This window comes from Lissotriton vulgaris, chromosome 8 (genome assembly GCF_964263255.1).
Source record: "Lissotriton vulgaris chromosome 8, aLisVul1.2, whole genome shotgun sequence".
Taxonomy (NCBI): domain Eukaryota; kingdom Metazoa; phylum Chordata; class Amphibia; order Caudata; family Salamandridae; genus Lissotriton; species Lissotriton vulgaris.
In genome coordinates this window covers 1,227,419,691-1,227,435,296 of record NC_141696.1, presented here as the reverse complement: position 1 = coordinate 1,227,435,296, position 15,606 = coordinate 1,227,419,691, and the positions used below count along the sequence as shown (strand labels likewise).

General features: G+C 46.5%; 1 protein-coding gene across 1 annotated transcript in view; it reads left to right on the top strand.

Annotated features, from left to right (window-relative positions):
* BRCA2 (BRCA2 DNA repair associated) overlaps window positions 1–15,606 on the top strand; it is a 616,646-nt gene that overhangs the window by 293,347 nt on the left and 307,693 nt on the right. Inside the window, exon 19 of the mRNA XM_086935127.1 lies at window positions 8,618–8,975. Coding sequence (XP_086791253.1) covers window positions 8,618–8,975 — 358 coding nt within the window. The remainder of the gene's footprint in view (window positions 1–8,617; window positions 8,976–15,606) is intronic.

Here is a 15,606-nt window from a genome sequence, read left to right as displayed (position 1 = left end):
TTTTGGTTTTTGTTGTTTTTTTGTGGATCAACATCACATCAGACAGGTGGGTGCAAGAAATTATTCACTCAGGCTACTGTCTAGAATTAACATCTACCCCCCCCCCATACATACCACCCAAACAGCGTCCAATGTCACAAGAACATCGATCACTGTTAAAGCAAGAAGTAGTATCTCTGCTAGAAAAAAGTGCAATAGAACTAGTTCCTCTGCACCAGCAAAACTAGGGGGTTTACTCTCTGTATTTTCTAATCCCAAAGAAGGACGGCTCTCTAAGGCCTATTTTAGACCTCAGACCGCTAAACATATACATACAGTCAGACCATTTTCACATGGTCACACTCCAGCAAGTTCTTCCTCTCTTGTCACAAGACGACTTCCTGGCTAGTCTAGACCTCCACATTCCCATTCACAAAGCTCACAGGAAGTATCTCAGGTTTGTAATAGACGGGCAGCACTACCAGTTCAAAGTACTCCCATTCGGAATCGCAACAGCACCAAAGGTGTTCACCAAGTGCTTGGCAGTGGTGGCAGCGCATCTATAAGGTTGTTCTGCGTACCAATCCAAAATTCCTGCCTAAAGTCATTTCTCCATTCCATCTCAATCAATCCGTGGAACTGACCATTTTCTTCTCGCAACCACAGTCAGTAGCAGAAAGAGCTCTTCACACTTTAGATGTCAAAAGAGCGTTGCTATACTACATAGAAAGAACACAACCCTTTCGTAAGACAAAACAACTTTTTGTGTCTTTCTCACCACCACACAAGGGCAATCCCATTTCAAAATCGGGAATAGCTAGATGGATTGTCAAATGCATACAGATTTGCTACCACAAATCTAAACGTACGTTATGTGTTCCTCCTAAAGCCCTCTCTACCAGAAAGATAGGGGCTTCAATGGCGTTTTTAGGGAACATTCCCCTAGATGACATCTGCAGAGCAGCCACATGGGCTACACCACACACATTCCCAAAACACTATTGCGTATTCTCAGGAGCATTTGAGGAGTTCATTGCAACATGACAGATGTGCATGAAATGTATTCACAGGGTGGACGGGTATTCCGGGGTACTACTTGTTGGAGACAGGTCGTGGGTTCCTCTGTGGAATAAACCTTGAGTTAATCTCCATAACTCTCGGTTTCTGGTGTTTATTTTCGCTTGATATGCAACAGAAACATATTGCCATCTTTGACTTTAGCTCTCTCTCTCTCTCTCTCTCTCTCTCTCTCTCTCTCTCTCTCTCTCTCTCTCTCTCTCTCTCTCTCTCTCTCTCTCTCTCTCTCTCTCTCTCTCTCTCTCTCTCTCTCTCTCTCTCTTCTCTCTCTTCTCTCTCTCTCTCTCTCTCTCTCCTTCTCTCTCTCTCTCTCTCTCCTTCTCTCTCTCTCTCTCCTCTCTCTCTCTCTCTTCTCTCTCTCTCTCTCCTTCTCTCTCTCTCTCCTCTCTCTCTCTCTCCTTCTCTCTCTCCTTCTCTCTCTCTCCTTCTCTCTCTCTCCTTCTCTCTCTCTCCTTCTCTCTCTATCTCTCCTTCTCTCTCCTCTCTCTCTCTCTCTCCTTCTCTCTCTCTCTCTCTCCTTCTCCTTCTCTCTTCTCCTCTCAAAAAGCATCTTTATGTACGCTTTGATATATCGCTCTACTACTCCTTTCAGGGCTTCAGGGTTATTGATTATTTCTTCTAGAACTGTTTTTGAAGTCCACCAACTTTTCTTGCAGCTCTATGTGCTTTTCACATAGGCTAATAAATTGTTGTCTTGGCAGTTCCAGTTCTTCTTACTTGTTGTCTTGTGTTTTTTCAACCATATCGACTCTTTCATCCTTTGACCTTACTACCTCCTTCTGCTCCTGGATCATACATCCCAGGTTGTGTCTTAGTGGTGAGAGGGCCTCTCTTAGCCCTGAAAATTGCTTTGCCATGAATTCTGCTGTTTGCTTTCGCTCTGCAAACCCTTCTATGCTTCAAGGTCATCAGAGGGTTGTAGTGGCTCCATCTTGCATCTGTGCTAGGATGTTTTTTTAAAGCATGCTTGATCATCTTGTCCTTCTTGGCCTTTGGTGCAGGCTGGTGGGTGGCGGTTGCCTGTGCAGCCCTCTAGGCTCGCCCTGCCTGTGCATCTCAGTTCACTCATGATGGGTTGGCTACGGGGTACGTATTTGCCCAGCCCAGCACCTTTTGGTGTTTTGTGCTCAGTTAGTCCGTTTTGGGTGCAGGCCCCTTGGGCACCTGAAGTTCAACTGCCGACTGACCCTGATATCTCTCAGTTCTTCCTCAGTGTGGTTGGTGGCCCAGAGACCTGCTCCTTTCTACTAGACCTTTGGGTCCACACACCAGTTCCATGTTGGTGCTTCTCCCACCATTGGCTTGACAGCTGCACACTGTTGTTTGCACTCATTTACATGCTCAGAGCCCCCAAACGATTTGCAGTTGCACTTGATTACCCTCTTCTGTTCCTAGGCCCTGATGTGCTCGCTCTGGGTTATGACCTCCTAACTGCTTTGCATCTTCGGCAATGTCTTAGCATATGATGACTCATTCATTCCCCCGTGTCTCTTTCGAGCTGCACTTGGGGAGGGGGTGGTATCCCTTTCCATTCTGACACTGGCCACTTCACTGAGACAGCCAATGCGAAGCCTCGACATACAGTGTCCCTCATTGGGGCCTCAACTGTGGTGCTTTGCTGCTTGATCCTTTGTTCAAAGTAGGTGGCTTGAAGCCTTGTTGACCACCATCTTTGTTCTCGTGCGGTCTCCGGGGGTAGAGCAGTTCAGCAGCCAGGTGCCTTCATCATGCTTTCCGGAAGTCTTCTTCAAGCCCAGTTTAATTCGCCCATGAGGGCTGTAAGTCACCATCAAATCCTCTTGTACAGTCTTGGGGAGTGGAGTGCCATGTGTCATCTTTGCTATTGGTGCTCCTTCAGTCTGGGCATTTACACTATCAAGGGTTCTTTCCAGATAGGTGGAGGTAGAAGGAAACGCATCCTAATTCTACGTCATTTGGCTACCAACTTTTTAGCTTGGTTGGTGGTGTCCATTGTTTCAAGAGCCTCATGCCTCATTCACAGAATAATCCTTTAGAGAAATGTACTCTTCATATCCTTGAGTGACCCACCATTAACTTGCTTATGTGCATTCTGTAAGGCTTTGTTGAATATATGCCCCTTTCCAGACAATCATCTTAATGTAGATGAACCTCAAGCATTATCTGTAGTTTAACTTCTCGGTAAAGACCTTGATACACTTGGCTCCAGAAAACATGAAAAGTATCGAAGAGTCGCCATTAGACAAAATAAGATGGTGAGGCAAAGTGACCCCTCTACCTGTAGTCCGGGTCTGGGGAGCAGAAAAGGAGTTAAAGGAGAGAATCTGAGAATAGGGGAAGTTAGGGAAGAGAAAGAACTCTCCAACATCAACGCCTGAACAGTTCCAACTTTCCCAGTCCTCCTTAAAGCCAAACACTCCCTTAATAGGTGGAATGGTAGTCTGTTGTGAATTTTGTATCTTTTGCTATTCCTTCGAAGCTACATGTACACAAATGACCTAATGACCTTCCTAATCAGCAATGTATTCAATGTGATAAAAATTCCTTTGAGTTTGCTGGTCTCCAAAATATTTGTCCTAACCTCATCAGAGCTTCGAACGTTCAGCGCCCAGTGCTGAAGGTTCGAAGAACGAATGCTGGCTCGACGGCCAACGGTCGTGCGCAGCACTGGGGAGGTAGTGCTCGTGACGACCGTTGGCCGTCGGCAGCAGTTAAGGGGTTAAGGGACACAACACCCACTCATTCATTAAATTGTAGCATTTCTTGTAGTAATACATATGAGAACATTCCTACAGGTTTAAACATGTGTTGCTGTTTTGAATCGGTTTCTCATCAGAATCTTGAATCAGTCTTCAGTGTAAGTCTCAAGTTATTGTGCTTAATCCCTATTCCTTGCGCTCATACACAAAACTGGCTTCCAGATTTTTTTCTATTTTAGTTAGTGATCCAATTTGAGCAGAAGCAACACTTTGGCACGGGTGGAAGGTGGAAGCAACCCAGAGTGCGTGGGGTGGGGTGGCTGAGGAAAACAGAGGGGTGCTGTAGATCATCTTCACTGGCGTTTTCCAGTGAGTGCATGATAGTTGCCCAATGTGCATCGTACACCAACCAGGAATAAATCCAATTTGATCTTCATGGATAAGGGTTCCCACTACTTGCAGGTTTCTGTTTGCTAAAGTGTGGCTAAGCAGTTTTATATCGGTATTCACCATTGACCAAGATTGGTATGCTGCTGATCAAGGGAATGATCTTTCGCCTCTTTAGGAATCCGAATAATAGTTGCTTCTGTCTTTGAGGGTTGGGGAAGTTACCATGAACGCTTACCTCCTCATATATTCCCTGCAGTTTATCTAGAAGCAATGCCTGTGGTGCCCGGTATGAGCCAAGAGGGATACAATTCCCTGTGTTTTGTACTTCTGTATCCCATCTAAAACCTCCTTGAACTCCTTAATAGAGAATGGGACTTCCAGACCAGTGTGCTGTTCAGCCATCAATCACATGAGACTCACCACACTTAAGGAGTCTGGGATCTTTGTTCTTTGTCTCTGTATGCTATTGGGTTGGGCAACGCCCCTTGATAAGTAGTCTATACATTTGCCATTTTATTTGCTCACTAGCTACTCTATTTGGCCCTCACACCTGATGCAGGCCGATAATTTGTGTGTGTTTTTTTGCATTTAAACAACCATGAGACCATCTGGCCAGACTTGTCACCCTCCCTAACATCCTTTGCCTGTATTTATCTAGTTTAGCCCAGGTATCCTAACTCTGACATTTCTTGCCTAGATAGATATATTTATTTGCACAATTAATTAAAATCATTGCAATTCATACAAAAATAGAAGATAAAAAAACTTTCAGTGCTAAATTTAAGGGGAGAAAAAACGCAAGTTCATGTCTCACTCAGTGAAGTATCATGGGGGTATCTGCTGGTAGCATTAGATTAATCTTAGTCATGAATTTCACAAAGCGGGCGGCCATTTGTCCTGAATCCCCCTTTATACATTCCTCTAGTTTCATTATCAAGGAAGCAAGACGGCCAGCTACTAGAGCATGCTACGCAGCTAAATGGAAAAGATTTGTAATTTATTGCAATAATAACCAAATCAATCCCTTAGATGCCTCCATCCAGAACATAGTCTGTTACTTGTTACATCTGCAAAGATGCAATCTAGCATACTCTACTACACCTTGCTGCTATAGCAGCATATCTTCAAAACAGACAACACATGTCCCTGTTCAGAATACCACCTATCAAGACTTTTATGGAAGGACTTAAAAGAATTACCCCTCCAACACATCCACCTTCGCCAGTCTGGAACTTAAACGTAGTACTTACCAGACTTATGGGACCACCTTTCGAACCACTCTATTCGTGTGAATTACAATTCTTAACATGGAAAGTGGCATTTTTCGTTGCCATTACCTCCCTCAGGCGAGTAAGTGAGCTACAGGCACTAACCATTCAAGAACCTTTAATGCAAATGCATCACAATAAGGTAGTGCTCCGTACTAACCTTAAGTTCATGCCAAAAGTTATATCAACGTTGCATCTCAATCAGTCAATAGATTTGCCAGTTTTCTTCCAAAACCCGCAGTCAGTAGCTGAAAGAGCTCTACACACATTATATGTAAAAAGGGCTCTATTATATTACGTTGACAGAACTAAAGCTTTGAGAAAGACAAAATAACTATTTGTTGTTTTTGCTCCACAACATAAGGGTAACCCTATTTCAAAATCCGGAATAGCCAGGTGGATAGTTAAATGCATTCAAATATGCTATCAAAAGGCCAAGCACACTCTAACAGTTCCCTCTAAAGCCCACTCAACGCGCAAAATGGGGGCATCCATGGCTTTCCTAGGAAATTTTCCTGAATGAAAAATGAATTCAGCAGCCCACATGCCTCGAACATAAAATGCTACTTACCAGTATGCATCTGTTCTTGGCATGTAGGGCTGCTGACATTCATATCGCCCACCCTCCTCCACAGTGCCTGTCACAGCTGTAGTAATTCTTTCTACAAACATTTACATGGTCATCTCTTACTTTTCTATACTCCATCTTTGCCACAATGGCGAAAAAGAATCTGAAGATGGAGAAGATGCCCATGCGCACTGTAGTCCAGGGGAGGAGTCACCTATCTCGTGATACTTCGAAGACTCTTCCAGGACAACAAAGTGCAAACATGCGGACCCAACACTAGGCGGCCATCTATGCTAAGATATGAATGTCAACAGCCCTACATGCCAAGAACAGAGGCATACTGGTAAGTAGTATTTTCCCTCTAGTGCAATCGACATAAACCTAATGGTGCTCTGAGCAATCCGGCTGGCATTGAAAGCCTCCATCAAGGGTTAGCTAGTTCAGGTGTTCACGGACAATAACACCGTCATGTGGCACTGCAACATACAGGGCGGTGGGGTCGTGGACCCTTTGTCAATAGGCCCTGCGCCTCTGGACATGGCTGGATCGTCAGGACATATCCCGGGTGGTTCAACACCTGGCAGACACTCTGAATGCTAGGGAGAACGAACTCAGCCGAATATGCCTAGCGGATCATGGATGATGTGTCCATCTGGAGGTGGTGCAAGGTCTCTTTCAGCAATGGGGAGAGCCTTGGTTAGATCACTTCGCCACTGCTGAGAATGCACAATGTAAGCACTTCAGCACGCTGGCGTTTCCAAGATGGCTCTCGTTCGCAGGTGCTTTTCATCTCAAGTGGTACTCAGGCCTCCTTGTATGCCTTTTCTCCTACACCACTCCTGTCCAGAGTTCTCAAGAAGATCAGGAACGACTGGGCTCAAGTCATCCTTGAGGCTATGGACTGGGCTTGGAGAGTTTGGCATCCCGAGCAGTCGAGAATGGCCATCGATCCTCTGAAAAGGCTGCCTCTTCAGGAGGATCTTCTGTCACAGCAGCAGGGAAGGGTTCTCCACCTGAACCGTGTCTACGCTCTGCCTTCATGTGGGGAGATGAACGGCAACAGTTGGCATCATTCCACCTTCCGCCTGAAGCCTGCAATGTTATCTTGGCAGGCAGATTTCCCTCCAACAAGACGATACACGCCTACTGCTGAGGAAGTTTGTGGCATGGTGTGCAAAAAAGTAAATTGACCCCCTTTCGGCTCCGCTTTCTCAGGCCATTATATTTATTCATTCTCTTACCCAGCAGCCTTTGCTTAGGACACCTTAAAGGTCTATCGTAATGCCATCTCAGACTTTGAACAGTTGCCAGATCAGCCATCTCTGTTCAAATCCTCTGTTGCTTGCTTTTTTAAATGTCTAACATATATTTCCACCTTCACCATTTATCATGCATCTGTGGAACCTCAATCTCGTACTCACATTTATGATGTGCATTCCCTTTGATCCACTACACAACTGCCCCCTCAGCCTCCTTACCATCAAGACGGCCTCCCTGGAGGGTCAGTGAGTTTCAGGCTTTGTTATCTAAGCCTCCGTACCTAGCCATCTTTCCAGACAACTGGTTCTTCTCACTAGAGCTTCCTTTCTATCAAAGGTTGTCACTCTCTTTCATGTAGGCCTGTCCTTCACGCTACCTATCTTTTATGCTCCGCCGCATCCGTCTTAGGAAAAGGAGCGACTCCATCGACCGAACCCAAAAAGGGCTTTGTCGTTCTACCTTGACTGCACAAAAAAGTTCCTGGTGGACGTCCGATTCTTTGTGGGATATGTCAGAGCCAAGAAAGGAAAGGCTATGCCAAAACGGGCCATCTCCCGGTGAATCGTGCTCTGCATTAAAATCTGATTCACACTGGCCAAGAAGCAACTCCCTGAGGGTTCACATGCTCATTCCACCAGAGCTAAGGCTGCAACTGCTGCATTTGCACACAGAGTTTCGGTCCTGGACGTCTGCCACATGGGTTTCTCTGCACATGTTCACCAAACACTCTTGCCTAGACAGTCGGGTCCAACGGGACGGGCACTTAGCCCATTCGGTCCTGCAGGTCGTTTTAGTGTTAAATGGTTTCGCAGACCAACCCCTCAGAGGAGGTATTACTTGAGTATCTATTCTAAGATAAGGAGTCTGCTGCTAAAAGTCTCTATCAGTGGAAAAAGTTACTTACCTTTGGTAATGCTTTATCCGGTAGTGACTCTATCTAGTTGCAGATTCCTTACCAACCAACCCTTTCAGGGCCCTCTTTTTACACACTAGTTGTCCGGTTTCTTCGGGGCTCCTTGCTCATTGCATGGAAAGGGTGTGAAGAGAAACTGATGTCAGTGCGCTGGTGTGGCACCTATATAGGCACTGCTCACCTCCTGTGCGGAGGATGCCACACGGAGCTAGACAATGCTACCTGCCAGAGCATAGGGATATTGCTCACAAAAAATTTCCAGATCCAGTCTGACGCCTAGGGATAATTCTACAGTAAGTTATCTGCGGCTAGAGTCTACCAAATAAGGCTTTCCAGAAGGTAAGTAATTTGTTCTTCAGAGCTCAAGTCTCCTCTCTTATCATAGACAGGGTAAATAAGGGAATAATTGATCTTAAGTAGCTCTTTAATTTGTATCTTTGTGTGTATGCTTGCCATTAACTATGCTATTTTTGCTGGTTTACAGGTATGATGTGGAAGTTGATAAAAGCCAAAGGTCTGCTGTCAAAAAGATAATGGAGAGGGATGACACAGCAGCGAAGACACTTATCCTTTGTTTTTCCCAGGTCATTAGCATGGGGACAAACCTGTTGTCTCCAAATGGCAGTAAACCTAATGTGTCAGATGGAAATAAAAGCTCGACAGTCATTGAAGTTACAGATGGATGGTATGGGATAAAGGCTCTTTTAGATCCACCTCTGTCTGCACTTGTTAACAGAAAGAGGCTTGCTGTTGGCTCCAAGATCATAGTGCATGGGGCAGAACTTATTGGCTCTGATGAAGCTTGTACCCCACTAGAAGCGCCTGAATCTCTGATGTTAAAGGTAACTGAAGTAATTTTTTTTATTGTTAATGTATTTTTACGGTAAACTAATTGTTTGAATATTTCATCCTTTGCTTAGTGAAAATCAGACTACAGTAAAAAGCCTGTTGCATTAGTTGGAAAGTCATTCGTGGTAGGCATTGTTGACTTCTTGAAGCCATTATCCCTATTAAAAGAACGGTTTTCAATTCAAACACTCTTTCGGAAATATGTTTTTTAAATGGAGGTAGTGATTATGGCACCCTTAAAACCTAAAGTGTAGGGGTGCAAAATAGCTACAATCTAGAAACAAACCCCTTTATTTTATAACCTGTGGTACCACACCATATGTTTTACCCTCTATTTATGCCTACATCCAATCTGTTTTTGCTTCTACTAATGGACTATCCCTACCCGTATCTGGGTCAACCTAAGTATTTAACTTAAGTATCTTTACACAGTGTAAGTTGTGGTCACTGAAGGAATATTTGAGCCCATGCATGTGTGCACCATGTCCAGGCTCTGCTCCCGAACACACCAATCAGTCTCTCTAGGTCATTGTCTGTATTCAAAGGAATGTGATGTTTTTGCACTGTACATGTTAGTCCCTTAGCAAATTCTTTTTTACTTGTTTTTCTCATTAGTGATCTCGACAACTTTCAGGTTTCCTTGTACCCCTGCCAGTTTGTCAGATGAGAGAATTAAGAATGAAAAAATGTGGAATCTTTCTGTCCATCTTCTCATAGGTTGGTCCATATAGACGAAGTTTTGAGTGCCCCGAAACCTAGCATTCGATGCAATACTGTTTTTTTTTTGTAATCTGTCAAGTGTCACAACTGTACGTTTTGGGATCCAGCTTCTGCAGAATTTGTGGCTTTTTTTATTAAGGAGTACATGATAATAGACTACTTTGAGTTAGAAGGTACTTATCAAACCCTTCTGAACACACATGCCAGATGAGAAGTAGTTGCAGTGTCAGTGGGCTGCTCTTTTTAGTGAACCAGAATTGGGCACAAAGTACTCACCAGGGCTATATCATGAACAACTTTCATGTGAACTCTGAAGCCTGGTCTAAACTCTGTAAAAACATGTTTTGTTCTGTTTGCCTCCATGAGTGATACTAAGAACCTAAAAAGCCCTGGCAAGTGTTCAAACGTGTCCCAACATCCGCTGAACCAGCGGACCTGGCTCTCGCTACATGTGTCCTGGTTGGGAATGGGAGCTGGGCCTGCTAGGAAAGTTTTAACCGCATCGCTGCTGCGGTGATTTTTGCGCTACGCGGCTTTTTTCGAAAAGCCGCGTTAGATGACGAGCTCAGCTCGTCATCCGCACACGCCCCCCGTGGCTGATGACGAGCTGAGCTCGTCATCAGCATCGAATGGGTTAAAATCATTAATCCTGAACAGTGCATTTTCTAGCAAGCGTCTCAGATACGCTGGCTACAAAGTGAAAGCCTTTAGAAGCGCATCCGATAAAGAGAACAAAAGCAATATTTTAAGTGTTAAGAATGTGCTGCAGTACCCACGAAAACTATTTCTCCACAGTGCAAATCTCACATCTAATAATGAGAAAAGTGGAAATCTGACCACAACAAGAAATGGGAAATTGCATAGAAATTCAATCAACCTGTATATGTATTTATTAGTTTTTATGTCCCAATCATCAAGGTTGCAAGGCAGACCTCTGTGAAGGGTTTTGACTTGGGCTATGTCCGCAGCACTGTATGATCTGGAACACCATGGAGATAGTAAATGCAGGGCTTAACCTGCAAACAGAACGAGGGACTAGATTCATGCCAAGTAATCTGGTTTGTGCCCTTAAAGGAGCTGTTGTGTCACTCAGATATTGAATAAGATAAATTGTGAGCTGGGGTCATGTACTAGCCATAGGCAGATGTTGAGAATTTTTCATTATTCTTGCCTGTGGAGACTTCATCCATTGACGCATTGTCAGTGTAGGAATTCCATCCTGCCTGTCACTTTGCCAATAAGCTGTTCTGAACAATTGACACCATTAATCAGGAATAATTAAACTTTAGGGAGGTAGTAGTTCCTGGGACTTAAAATCTTGCAATTGTGATGCCCCTCTTTGAAAGGGTAGCTCTACCAAACCACCCGTAGGCCAATATCTAACCTGCAAACAACTTATAAAGGAGTAGTTTAAATAAAAAAATACATGGAACATAGATCAAATATGTGATGAGTTCTGTTTGACAATTCAAACAGATTCCAGTTGACCATGTTCTAGACCCAAAGGGAGCAAATCAAGTTAAGGTACTTCTTATCTCACTTTAGGCCAATGGAGCATAGGGTTCTAGAAAGTCCATTGCAATCGCCATTCCTCTTTAAAGATTAGGCCTTCCCTCTTGATTGCATCATCAGAGCTTACAACCATATTCGATCCGAACCAGTGACTCCTATGTAAGGAGTTCAGCTGGAAATGGCACTGATGATGGGGATCTTGATGAATTTAGTAATATATTGAGTTGATTGAGGGATAGTAGGTATTATATCTAGGACTCATCATCCCATCCCAAAGTAGTTCAGCTGAGCAAATAAACTAGAAGACATACTCCAGAATAACTCATTTGGTTAAAAAGAAAGTGTCCACTGTGACCAGGATCGCAGAAGTAATCAAGAGCTGCAATTTCTAGTTCAAATTTGGTAGGCATATTTTTCCCTTTTGCCACATATCACATAGGATGCCGCTTGGTTTGCACCATGTTTTTGCCTTCATTGTACAACACTTATGTGAATTATGAGTGTTTGATGCTTCCAGTGATTCAGGATTTAGTGTGAAGAGTTTTAAAGAAAGGAGATCGTTTAGTTGCTGACAAACCGGGAAATGGATCTAAGGTATTGTCTCTAGCCAGTCACGACGTCTGGGATAAAGGCTCACAATAGTCAAATAGAGGTTTCGAAAGGTAGAGGTTCCCAAAGACCTTGTGCTCCAGCCAAAACATCAAACCCATTGTTTCAGCTTGTGAAGGTTTGCAAATTTAGATGGATTCAACATCTGGTGGCCCTCCATCTTCCGCAAACCCCCACATCCACGGACCATGCCCGGAACCTCGGCATCATACTCTACTCCTCCCTCACCATGACCGACAGATCAACGCCGTCTCTTCCACTTACTTCAACACCCTCCACATCCTTTGCAAGACCTTAAAGTGGATTCTCCCGAATCCAGAAAGACTGTCACCCATGCACTTATAACAAGCATACTGGACTACGGAAACACCCTCTATGCCGGAATCAAAAAATTCCTTCCCCGAAAACTCCAGAACATCCAGAACACAGCTGCCAGACTCGTCCTCGTCATCCCATGACATGACCACATCACCCAGCACCTACGTGACCTCCACTGGCCCCCGTCGAGAGGAGAGTAAACTTCAAGTTCTCTTCCAGGGGATCCTCATCAATAGTCCTAAGCACTGAATATTCTTGCCCATGTGCTGGAACCCGGAAACAATATAAAAATATATATATTCGCTTTTTGACTCCTGCCCTTCCTGTGGGAAGAAAAAGGCTTGGACTGATACACATCCTGTGTGTATCCTCTGTCTTCCTGACACACATTCTGTAGGAAATTGTGATCACTGCAAGTCCTTGTCAAGGAGAACTCTCAAGGAAAGAGAAAGAATTCGAATTTATGGACTTTCTGAGAGAGGTAGGTCTCCAAAGTGACAGAAAAAGCGGAGGACGCGGTCGACGTCGAGAGATGTCCCGACTTGCACTCCTTCGGCGTCGGGATCGGCGTCGAAGGTTCCACCGACGACGACTCAACTCCCCTCGACAGTGAAGACTTCAGCGTCGAGAGTCAAGGTAACTCCGCTGCCGTCAACCAGGCGACGTGGAGCCTAGAGAGAGAGGTCTCCGTCGGAGCAGAGGAGCTTTTCATCGAGACCTCCACCGTCTAAGCCTCAGGTCCAGTCTTTGACATCGCAGCCTCCGTCGACGCCTAGTCATCGCCGTTCAACGTCGAGGCATCCTCTGTCGACGTCGAGGCACCCTCCGTCGGCGTCTAGTCATCGACGCTCGACGTCGAGGCACCCTCCATCGTCGCCAGGCCATCGGCGTTTGACGTCGAGGCATCCTCCGTCGCCGTCCAGTCATCCTCCGTTGGCGTCTAGTCATCGACGCTCGACGTTGAGGCACCCTCCGTCGGCATCCCATCATCGACGCTCGACGCCGAGGCACTCTTCGTCGCTGCCAGGACATCAGCGTTCGACGTCGAGACATCCATCGAAGTCCAGTCGAGGGCATTCAGCATCGAAACACCCTCCGTCCGCGTCCAGCTATCGACGCTCGACGTCGAGAAGGCCTCCATCGACGTCGCCTCACCGGCGTTCGTCGTCGAGACAGGTGTCGTCGAGGCAAGGGTCTCCAGTACAATCCCAGCAGTCTCAGCCAGCAGTGGCGCAGCAGACCAAGACGTCGAGTTGTCTGGCTCAGTCTCCAGGTCATGGGCCTCGATCGCAGACGTCTCCAAGATCAGCCTCAGCTGCGGAAGGTGTATATGGCTCGCCAGTGAGCGCCGGTCTCTCTACCAAGCGGAAGAGAACACCATGGTTCTCAGTCACTCGAGATCCCCGGCGTCTCCTGTGAGCCTGTCTTCATCCCCCTCAGGCTCCTCTTCTGTTCGTCGAGGTGGATCACCGGATGTACTCATTTATTCATCCAACAGCGAAGGATCGAGGCTTTCTCCTGCACATCCCCCGCATGGACAACAGGATATAACACCTTCTGCACGTTCCCCAGTGAGGGACACCGCACGGAAGTCGCCCAGGCTGTCTCCAAGATGGTATAGGCCTCTACACCACTGAGCTACAGACAAGGAGACGGTGTCTAGGATGCAAGAGCCTATCTCCAGGCCTAGAGAATGGTCACGCTCTCCAGTGAGGCCCAGAGAAAGATCACGCTCCCCGGCGCGGCACAGAGAAAGGTCGCGCTCCAGAGTGTGGTCCACCAGGCGAATTACAAGATCTAGGAGCAGAAGGAGAGAACAAAGATCTCCAACTCCATCTTCTTCTCCTACACGCTCTCATAGGGACTACTCGCCTACTTTGACGCACTCTCCACCATCAATGATATCTCCGATTGATGATATCTTCACGTTTCAGGACATACTGGGTAGAGGGGCTCAAACTGGGAGTGCCCTTAACAACTCCACAGATCAAGACCTCAGTGATCTTTGAGACTCTGCATCACAGGTCTGCACCCAAACCTCTGTTGCCGTTGGTACCTAGGATTATAGAGCCGGTGATGGAGGTGTTTCTCACTCCAGCAACCGTAAAAGCTGCTCCAGCGAGGATCCTCAAGAAGTACCGGTCGCCAGAGGAGGACCTTCTGTTTCTCAGAGCTGATCCGCCCCCGGACTCAGTAATCATCGCAGCGGTGAAAAAGTCCAGTGCTGTCTCCTCCTCCACAGTACCTCCAGACAAGGAGAGCCCGACACAAGATTCGTGGGGGAGACGAGTCTGTACTACTTCATCCTCCTTTCTCAAGGTGTCTGTCCCGGGTTTGGTGGGGGCATAGGGGGGGTCCCTGTATCCTCAGCTTTAGAGCGTACAAGGAAGTAAAATCTGAGGCTTTAAATAAGCTTTTCAGAGAAGGTTTTATTTTTATATATGTTTTTCTCTTTCTGCTGGTAATTCTCTCTCTGGCAAATGCGGCTGAGTTGAACACGGTCTTGGCGGAATCCAGCTTGTCTCGAGGGCCCCGTCTCCGCTCGTCCAGGTCAAGGAGCCGGAAAAGAAGGAAAGAGAAAGGGACGAGTTAGGTCGCTGTATAACTCCGATACGTCTCAGGGGCCGGGAGTGAGGGAAAACCGGTGCTACAGTGTTTAAGCAGGCAAAGGACGTGATGCTGTGCTCATGAAGGGTCAATGGAAAGGGATATGGGCTTTACAACTTTACAAATTACTCGGTAGGGACCCGGCGTCCCACCCAGCCCGCCACTCTGCCCCATACCTGTTGGAGCCACGCTCCTCCCGTGGGAGCGTGGCGGGGCGAAGCATGAAGAAGTTTGCCTCCTGGCTTTGCCTTCTCTTCCGTCGTCTTCTGGTCTTGTCTGTCCGCAGTCTCCTCACGACCTCTGCACTCTACGTCTCCGTCTCCGTGTTCACTCCTCGCCTCCGGGAAAACGCCGTCCGTCTCTTCCTGGTGTCGGCCCCCTTTTGACGTCACCGCACTGCTCAGTAGGGGAGGAGTCTTGTCTGTATTGTATGTCCCTTTAAAGGGGCACAGTACCATTTCTTCGGCGGTCGGCCACCAATAGTCGGGATCTCCGGACATCCATTCTTCTGCACCTTGGTGTTCCGGTTGCTGTTGGAAGGAAATGGAGGTAGATGAACGTGATGGGATGGACCACCAGTCCTGACGCAGAGTCGGGGTTACCATTAGAAGACCGAGACCGTCGGCCCTGTCACAGTGTCCAATGCAGAAGCCCTTTTGGGGCGTTATGACAGATCCCTGTGGGATTCCCTACAGCGTTTTGTGGAAAAACTCCCTCAGGAAGACCTTAAGGACTTTGAGGAGATTCTCTTGGAAGGCAGCCAAGTCTCCAATCAAGTCATTAGTGCCGCAGTGGCGGGTCTACCCTCGCGGCTCATGGCTATGCCCATGGAATATCAGCAAGGAGATCATCCTGGTT